General features: G+C 38.8%; 2 protein-coding genes across 2 annotated transcripts; one reads left to right on the top strand and one right to left on the bottom strand.

Moving 5' to 3' along the window:
* Positions 1-206: 206 nt before the first annotated feature.
* Positions 207-839, top strand: LOC149943977 (uncharacterized protein F54H12.2-like). Its single transcript, XM_090176259.1, has one exon. The coding sequence runs from the start codon at positions 207-209 to the stop codon at positions 837-839; it is 633 nt and encodes a 210-aa protein (XP_090032385.1).
* A 1,122-nt stretch (positions 840-1,961) lies between these two features.
* LOC149943976 (uncharacterized) lies at positions 1,962-6,366 on the bottom strand. The gene is made up of 9 exons (XM_090176258.1): positions 6,351-6,366; positions 5,608-5,918; positions 4,449-4,590; positions 4,074-4,389; positions 3,901-4,014; positions 3,307-3,593; positions 2,927-3,244; positions 2,363-2,660; positions 1,962-1,965 (listed from the first exon to the last, which is right to left on the bottom strand). Exons 1-9 carry the CDS (start codon positions 6,364-6,366, stop codon positions 1,962-1,964), a joined length of 1,806 nt encoding a protein of 601 aa, XP_090032384.1.
* Between the last annotated feature and the right edge of the window lie 3,201 nt (positions 6,367-9,567).

Raw genomic sequence — 9,567 nt, 5'->3', positions numbered from 1 at the left:
TCAATAACGACTGGTTTAAGAAACGTGCAAAATTTGCTCAAGAAGGTGTTATTGACATGATAGGAGTTGTACGAGCTGATATATGTCAACAAAATCGATTTATTCCTAACCTGATAGACCTAAATTTCAAGTTTATCAAAAGCTCAAACCAGTTTTGTTTACACACAGACGGTGAAAAATGTAAAGTCATTTTCACACACGCATCAATGTTTGTCAGAAAAGTTAGATTGACGCCAGAGATTATGTTATCCCACGCTAAAACTTTGGAACTGGCCACAATGAAATATCCTATCACCCGTACGGAATGTAATTCATTTTCAATTTCCCAAGGGAACAAAATATGCATCAAAGACAACTTATATAATGGTCAAATACCCAGTAAGGTGGTGATCGGATTTGTAGACCAGAATGCGTATTTGGGAGACTACAAAATGTCACCTTTTAACTTTAAAATTTTTTCACTAACTCAAATCGCCCTATACCTTGATAGTAGTAGTGTCCCGGCAAAACCATTAAATCCAAATTTCAAAGATAAGTTGTTTATGCGTTCATACGCTAATCTCTTTCTTCAAACTGGTCAATGGAATATTGACGAAGGAAATTTCATCGACCGTGATGAATTCGCCAATGGAAACGCACTATTCGTATTCGACTTAACTCCCGATCTCAACGGAAGTTCAACTGACTGTTTCAACCTGGTAAAGAACGGGAGCGTTCGTCTCGAATTAATATTCGGAGAATCATTACCGTCAACAGTTAGCGTGATTTACTATTCCGAATATCAATCTTTGGTCGAGATCGACAAGAACAGAGCAGTTTTATATGATCAAAGTTCATAATGGACGCGCAACAACTTGAAATCATACTCAAGAATGGCCCGTATACCAAATATTTATTCAAAGGAGTCTTCCCTGCCGATAAACTTCCCGAGAATGTGAAAACGTATCCTTCACTTTACATCGTGAACACTGATACGTCCAATGGGACAGGAGAACATTGGTGTATGATATATCTCTCAAGATCGCTCAATTGTACATTCTTCGAGAGTTTCGGGAACAGTCCTGATTTGTTTAAATTTAACTATTTTATAGAGCGGTGGTTATTGCGTTATTTTGCTATTAACTTGTGTCGGGGAATAAAATTGTTTAGTATATTGGAAAGATTTTCTGAAAACAAAAATGTAAACGATCGTATGATATCTGAATTCATGTATAAGAAATACTCAATAAATTTGTTATAAAAATATTTTATTGTTTCGTTTTATAATGTCCGTGCGCGAGCGTTGATATACCATCGTCTAAAATATAACGTTTATCATCGCACGGGTTTAAACACAATTTGTCCGCGATAGTTAACTTACGGTTCAGAAGACACTCGCGATATTCCGCGTGACGGACGCGCTTTTGCACAACACGTTTACACACACCCTTGCAAGTCTTTTTCTCACCTTTGGCGGACAAAATAGAGTACATTTTGGGTCATCTTTAAACTTTCCGAGTCTCTTTTTATTGGTTTCGTCAAACAGAGGATGATTTTTGGGGTATCCAGAAAAATCATACATTTCCTTCTGTTGGGCGAAATCCTCGTATAAATCCGGTGTTTGGATTTGATACGTGAGACTGTCTGTAAATTACAAATAATCATTAGAAATGAGTTATACTATATACAAGAGGGTATACGTACCAGTATCGGTAAAAAGAAGTTTGACCTTTTCTCCGTACTGCGGCTTTATGACGTCATAGTGAAATCTATACATTAAAAGTTTCGAGAGATCCAAAATAGCGAAACCTGTATAGATGGGTCGGTTTAGAATAAGCTTTTTCTTGGCGAAATGAATTCCAACAAGGTCGTTTTGGAAGATGGTGAACTTTTCGAACGCGGGCGAGCTAGCTTTTTTAACAGCATTTTCTGGTGTCGTAACCAATTTAAAATCCTTATGTAAACGTAAGTTTTCCATGGTTTTACCTGCAAAAAATAAAATTAATTTTAATTATAATTTTTAATTTTAATTTTTAATTTTAATTTTTAATTTTAATTTTTAATTTTAATTTTTAATTTTAATTTTTAATTTTAATTTTTAATTTTAATTTTTAATTTTAATTTTTAATTTTAATTTTTAATTTTAATTTTTAATTTTAATTTTTAATTTTAATTTTTAATTTTAATTTTTAATTTTAATTTTTAATTTTAATTTTTAATTTTAATTTTTAATTTTAATTTTTAATTTTAATTTTTAATTTTAATTTTTAATTTTAATTTTTAATTTTAATTTTTAATTTTAATTTTTAATTTTAATTTTTAATTTTAATTTTTAATTTTAATTTTTAATTTTTAATTTTAATTTTAATTTTTAATTACATACCGAAGACAGACCAGTTTCTGTAGACTCTCTTTAACAGGGATTTTCAGTTCAGTCATCTGGGTTTTGGAATACTCGGAAAGCATTTCCGGTTTAATGGACTCCGGAGCTAACGGGTAGCAGTTATGCTCGTCGTGTAATGCGTCCGGATATTCCAAATCCACTTCCAAAATAAATCCCTCAGAGGCGTCGTCGGGGCAACTTAGAATTTCGCGTTGACAGTCAGGGGTGGGTTCAATCCACTCAAAACCTTTCATTGGTAACGCGTCGCACATGACAGTACCGTACAAATTGTTACAATCTGTTTAAAATAACATCGTTAAAATTAATTTTTTTTTATTTTTTTTTAAATATTTTTTTCTAATAAAATTTTAAATTTTTTTAAAATATTTTTTTAATAAAATTTTAAATTTTTTTAAAATATTTTTTTAATAAAATTTTAAATTTTTTTAAAATATTTTTTTTAATAAAATTAAATTTTTTTAAAATATTTTTTTAATAAAATTAAATTTTTTTTAAATATTTTTGTATAATTAAATTTATTATTAAAATTTTGATTATTCTTACCGAGATAACAGATGTAACTATCTGGTTTGGAACGGTCGTGTGTTTCCAGGTACTTGTTATTACCCTGTGCGAGACGATGGCTGATCATTGAAACCCCACCTCGTATGCCTTTTTCTATGAAAAGATGCATGTCCACATCCAGAAAAAGGTCAAGACGCACCTTAGTCATACATAGGGCCGCCTGCCACGCGAAACCCGGGACTGTGGAGGAATGGGCGGGATCTAGACGATATGAAGTTACGCACATCTGATGGAAATTTTGAAAGTCGTCTGCCAGAAGTAATGTGTCAGACAAAACATAAATCTCGTGATACCGTCCTTTAAAAATAAAATTTTCAATTAAAGATTATACATATTTATTATTTTAATAGTGTTCATACCCAAATTTCCGATGTTGAAAGTTTTCCAGACGTTTTTCGCATGCTCGTAGTCGGCTTCAAAGAGAGGCTCATCGGTTAAATCGTTGAAGAAACACTCGATAGGTGGAAGTTGTGTTTCTTTAAAACGATCTTCCGAATCCATGTAGGAATACGGATAAACTCCTTTTCGCAGAAGTAAATTAACCTCTTCCGACGTGAAAACCGAGTTTAAGAGCGGAAACTTGTCAGCCCCACCTTTCGATAAATTTCCGACGAGGGTCTCGAGAGAAGCTGGCAAGAATCGGATGCTGTCAACAAACCGTAGTTTACCCAAGGTGAAAGAAATGTATGTTTCGCTGTTGGTAGCGATACAGTCTATTCGCGATCGAAAACTATGGATACGCCCTCATTCGGCAGCAGACGGAAGCAGTAACAGGTCGCGCATTAGCAGACGGTACTAACAATCAAAGTTTTAAATCACGCTGAAATATATAAAAATATATAATATTTCCCTCAGAAGTTACTAGTTTTATTATTAGAATACAACACAGAACGTCATAGACCCCAGATGTATTTATTTTCGGCTCTAGCAGACGCTACTGTCGCTACACACACAAGTGAAGTGGCGGGAAAACTAAGGCACCGCATCGCCACCTAGAGCTGTTTCGGTCGTGAATATTCTTATTTTTGATCTTTGCAATTTGTTGCATAATGAGGTGGGCGTCATATCTACAAATGTTTTATATCATAAGTAAAAATACCTTTAAAAATATAGACAATTAATTTACCTGCTCAGATTATGAAGGAAAACCGGGATGAATTTTGGCGCCTTCATTTTCAAATTGCAGTTCTGACACGCGCAGCCCCTATACGCTTCTGTATAACGGTCATGGTCACGTGTTTTAATTGAAGTTTTCGTGAATGCTTCTTCGCAGACGTAACAATGAGTGGCGGTTTGGTAGGATGTTTCTTCAGCTTCAGAAAGTTGCATAGGGATGTTTTCCTTCAATGCTTCCGATATAGCCGTAGACTCGTCCAAAAGCATATTCAAAAACTTCAACGCACCGTCTTGTCCCCTGTAGGTCTCGTGCTTTACGAGATTTCCTACATAGTAAATAAATATTAGATAAAGAATTAAAAGAATTTCAAGTGATCAAATGTACCAGTGGGACTGACAATTGCGTATGAAAATCCACACGTGACATGTACGGCTAAGGTCGTGGTCGATGACAATGTTGCGTCTGGCAAACATGTCACTATTTTTGACATTATCGACTCGAAATCGGCGAAAATGATGTAAGGAACCTATATGAAACAAATAAATAAATATTTCGAATTTAAAAGAAGTATTAAATTATTTACCATTTGACTCCAACCAAAATTTTTTAATTTTAAAATTGGTTCTTTGGTTGGCATCTCCACGCGCTGTGGTTGCTGAACATTACAGTCGCGCATATGAACTTTGATAATTTCCTCTGAATTACTCCTTTTTAGACATCGGCGACAATAAAACGTCTTGTGATCACGTTTGGTGAATCCACTGAACAAACGACTTAGGTGGCGGATCAAGACGTTATGTTTATTTTTACCGTTTGTCACCAAAAGTAGTACCTAGACTCGGGTACACGTTTTTCACTTACATAACGCGGGAAATAACCCTTTTCGTACGCGAAAATGTTAATTGATAGGTTATTCGCCTCTTCGAGCTTTTTAAGTTTATAAGCATCCAGTTCGAATGGGAAAGTAATACCGCACAAATCGAGTTCGTTCTCGTATCGTTTATAATGTAAAATACGACTGGGATTATTAGTGGTTGGGTGTAGTTTAGCCAAGATTGACCACAAGAAAAATTTATTGTCACTTGGGTCTTCAGGGTTCACATTTACCGTAGCCCGTTTATTTTCAATCACGGGCGATAATTGAAAATATGTACCACCTACGAGAGGCAAATATTGAATAATGTTTATTTGTAAATACCAAATTTTATCCAAAACCCAACCACTTCCTAGTCCTTCATAATTGTTCATACTGTCGGCAATTTTGTCTCGAATTGAGTTTATTTGTTCGGGTATTACCTCGGGTGACAGCGTCGCGTGTGTAAATCCCCTGAAATACGGCATTGCCTCAACGTCCGTACCAGTGTTGCCATGTTCACGGGTATATCGTGCCCGCACCACCATATACCACTTTATTGGTATTTAGTTTGTTTTGAAGATACGTTTCTACCTTAGCACGGTGTTCATTTATAAATAGCAAAGGGTCGGTAACCCCATCTGGTGCCGTTATTCGAGCCGAAAATATCGCGTCACCAAGCGCATTAACCTCCTCTATTTGAAATGGATGAATGGCTGGTAACACTGCTGGTTGGTGAGCTGGTAGCACTGCTGGTTGAGTTAGTGGTTGACCAACTGGAAAGGCAACGGGTAAGTTAACGGGTGGGTTAGCGGGTGGGTTATGAGCGACGACTGCTTGTTGGCCAACAACGGCTGAACCAACTGCGATTGGTTGTTGGTCTTGGGCTTGAATATTATCCCAATGCTCACCAAGCCACTCGTCATCCGCTTGAGACTCTAATAGATGGTTTAAGGGATCGTAGATTTCCGATTGTTGAATCACTTTGTCTTCTTGACCATCTATAGAAAAAAAATACTTTATGTAACAAATAATAAAATTTTCTTGAAGAAACTTACCATTTTTAACTCGTTTACGAGAAAAAGAGTCTGGCGATGAGACCCTTTTTACAGGCGAGTTTGGTGGTGGTAATTCATGTGGTGCGCCTGAACGAGTGAATGAAGTGCTGGCAACGATACGAGGAGTCAGATCGGACCGTAAAAACGTCTCTAGCCTCGGGGGCGGCTCGAGCCGGGAAAACGTTTCTGATCTCGGGGACGGCTGGGTCCTCGAAGACGGTCCGGGTTGTAGAAACGTCATCGGCGGCGGTGGATGCGGAGAATTCGGTACCGTAACGGGGACCGCCCCGTGATTAAAATTACGTTGATGACGATTTAAAAAGTCTCGTCTCGAAAATGACTTATCACACACGGGACATTTTAACCTGGTATTACCATGAACTGATATCATATTCCTGACGGTTGATTTTACCCTTTTGGGAGAAAACGGTTGAACAGATACTACACGAATACATCTTGAATATACATTTTTCACCTCGTACCCGGCCTTTTTTTACCCTTTTTAGATTTGAAAACTTCACCCTCACCCCGCCTTTGCGCGTTCACCACCAGTTCGCCACCAAGATTCTCATTGGTTAAAAATGACGTATGCCTAAACGGTGTCTGAGAGGGCGGTGAATTCTATGTTTACCCCAAACACAATATTGATCAATTTTTGAGGAGCATATCTCTTTTTCCCTATTGGCTGAAAGTGACGTATTCCAAATTAAGGGGTCCAGTTAGGATAATGGGTTTCTTCCGGACACTTTGGGACTCTCTATAGCTTTACACGTTCACCACCACTGATGTTTTATCTTTACTAGTTCTCCGCCCAACGAAAAGCGGGGACTGTCAATCAGGATTAAAACCCTTCTTTTCGGTAGGAATTCAATAATACAGAGAAAGGCTGCTACCTTCTATAAACCTTTCATTTTAGCGGGGTACAGTCTTTACGTTTTCTTATGCACCACTCTCTATAGCGTTACACGTTCACCGTCCAACGAAAGCGGGGATTGTCAGTCAGGATTATAACCCTTCTTTTCGACGAGGGGTTAAAGGGATGAGCGTCAACCATTAATACACAAAAGGCTGCTGCCTTTACACGTTCACCGCTCAACTGTAGCTTTGGATGTTCACTGCCTTTGTACGTTCACCACCTGTACCACCCCTGCCTTTGTACGTTCACCACCTGTACCACCCCTGCCTTTGTACGTTCACCACCTATGTATTTACCCGCGGGCGGTGTGGGCGGGACGGGCGGGCTGGCGGTGCGGGCGGTGCGCGTGGTGCGGGCGGGACGGGCGGGACGGGCAAAGCCTCCTCGTGGCGAGAGCCGGGCAACGTATGGCTAATAACCTGCGGCTGATTTGCACAGGTATCACTGTCCCTATCCGGATTGTCCTTAATGGGGTCACTGGTGTCGTTCGCGGCTGCCGGGCCTGATTTCTGGGCTTGCGCGCCAGTTCGTATCGCCCCCTTCGCCGCCAGCCGGAGGGGTGACGGATGTGTTCGTGGTTGCTGGGCTCGGGGTTTTGGTTCGCGCGATGGTTCGCCCCATACCTGTCATTTTTTAACCTTATCGGGGATGGTATTTGCAGTGGAAGAGAAAGTCTCTCTAGCCCTCAGCTGTGCGAGGATGGGTTCTCGGGCAGGCCCATGGTGTCGCCTTTTGTTGGGCCGTGATGGGGGCGTTTGTTTGCCATATGTGAGCCTGTTCTTATAGCTGTCTCACTGGCCGAACGTTTGTTTCGCAAAGCACATTTTTGTCCGGACCTGGTTGAGTGTTGTGGGCCGCCGTAGTGTCGAGCGGAACGGCGGGGTACAATACATAACTTTATGTCCCTATCTAGTGGTGTGATGGGGTCACTGGCGCCTGTGGGGGGGCTCCATACCCGGCTCTCAAGGTCATGTGATCGGGGCGCTGGGTCACTGGAACCTCATGGGTGTTCCACACTCGTCATTCTGGGACCTACTAAGGAGGGTAGTTTTGCAGTGGAAGAGGAAGCCACTCTAGTCCTCAGTTGTGCGAGGGTGGGTCTCGGGCAGCCCATGGTGTCGCCTTTTGTTGGGCCATGATGAGGGCGTTTGTTTGCTATATGTGAGGCAGTCTAGATGGCTGTCTCACTGGCCGAACGTTGTTTCGCAAAGCGCACTTTTGTCCGGGGCTGGTTGTTTTAGTAGTGTAGTACAAATACCATAATTTTGCATCATTTTATAAATGGTACTATTATTTTGAGAGCGTACTATATAGTACCAAAAAATTTCCAACCTATAGCTCTTTCTATAAAATAATATATACCCAAACATGTATAAAAAGTGTTATTTTTTGGAGCGCGCGCTTCCTAATATTTTTGTCGACCCTTGGGCAAGTCGACGCGCCGCGAAAACGATGGCCGAGAGGTTAATGGGTTATAATCCCCCCCCCCCCCCCGCGACAATAGAGCTTACTATCCCGGGAAGTTCCCAAACAGCTCATATATATAGAATTTACCTATTTCCCTTATTAGTCAATACTGTAAAGTAAGGTAGGTCTACAATCGCCGGGAATGTACATATGTTTACGGAATTTCGTGTCGCAATCATTTGCAATATAAAGTTTCTTTCTTGAAGCTTGACTTTCGGAATACACGCTCACGTTTTTCAACGTTTAGACTTTAGAGTAGGCTATGGCTGGAATCGACGCGATCAGTTTCGCCAAACTAATTATGGAAGATGATTCGCTTGTTGTTTCTTGCTCGTGCAAAAACACTTGTTCCGTTAGAAACAATAACTGCCATGTAGGAAAAATGGAAAAAAATGTCGCCCTGAAGACGGTTGCCGATGTGGTAAAGGAGTGTTGAAATGCAAGAATCTTGAGAATGTCGACTCTATGAATGAACTGGTAAGTTGCACGTTTAAAATATTTATTATTGTATTGCCAAAAACTTTACTATAATTTTATGACATATTGGGTCATATTGAAACTATGGGCAGTGGTTAAGTATATATTGTGTTTTCTAAAGTTATAAGACTATTAGTTACTTATTTCTTATAAATATAAAATTTCGTCGTGACATTGGATCTGTTTTTTGTACATCAGTGGCGTAGATCATTGTTTGATTTTTAGGACGTAGAATTTAAATATATTTTCAACATTTGTTTAGAAATTGCCTATTAATGGAGAAGAAGGAACTTCACAAAGAAAACTAAATTTTCTACTAATGATTTCGATCTGACCAATTGAAATTCCACGATCCAAAATAAAATTGAAAATTATAAAGATCATTTAAAGGTATAAATAATTTTTCTCATAAATAATAATTTTTTTGGGTCTAGGCCATTTAAGTGCGGTCACTTTCGGTGCCGGATTGTTCGGTGCATAGGCTGTTTCGGTGTGTAGGTTGTTTTGGTGCCGGCTATTTCGGTGTGTAGGTTATTTGTGTTTAGGTCGTTTCGGTGCAAATTTTAAGTATATAAAATATAATATTTAATGATTTAACACTAAGAAATACAATATGTGAAATATATAATAATAAAATAACAAAGCTAAAAATGAAAATTATGCGCCACACCTTCTAAATATTTCATTGCATCGTTCTTGCCGTAGTTTTTGGTAAGATTGTGAAGTACATCC

This window comes from Leiobunum rupestre, chromosome 5, assembly GCF_980474605.1.
Source record: "Leiobunum rupestre chromosome 5, qqLeiRupe1.1.hap1, whole genome shotgun sequence".
NCBI lineage: Eukaryota > Metazoa > Arthropoda > Arachnida > Opiliones > Sclerosomatidae > Leiobunum > Leiobunum rupestre.
This window is presented reverse-complemented; position numbering and strand designations above follow the sequence as displayed.

What these genes read in the sequence shown, in the direction of transcription:
- LOC149943977 (XM_090176259.1), top strand. Translation starts at nt 207, where the DNA reads ATGTTTGTCAGAAAAGTTAGATTGACGCCAGAGATTATGTTATCCCAC.
- LOC149943976 (XM_090176258.1), bottom strand. An exon ending in TTCCTTCATAATCTGAGCAG is followed by an intron (nt 4,015 to 4,073) that starts GTAAATTAATTG and finishes AAACATTTGTAG; the next exon opens with ATATGACGCCCACCTCATTA. An exon ending in TAGTTACATCTGTTATCTCG is followed by an intron (nt 2,661 to 2,926) that starts GTAAGAATAATC and finishes TATTTTAAACAG; the next exon opens with ATTGTAACAATTTGTACGGT.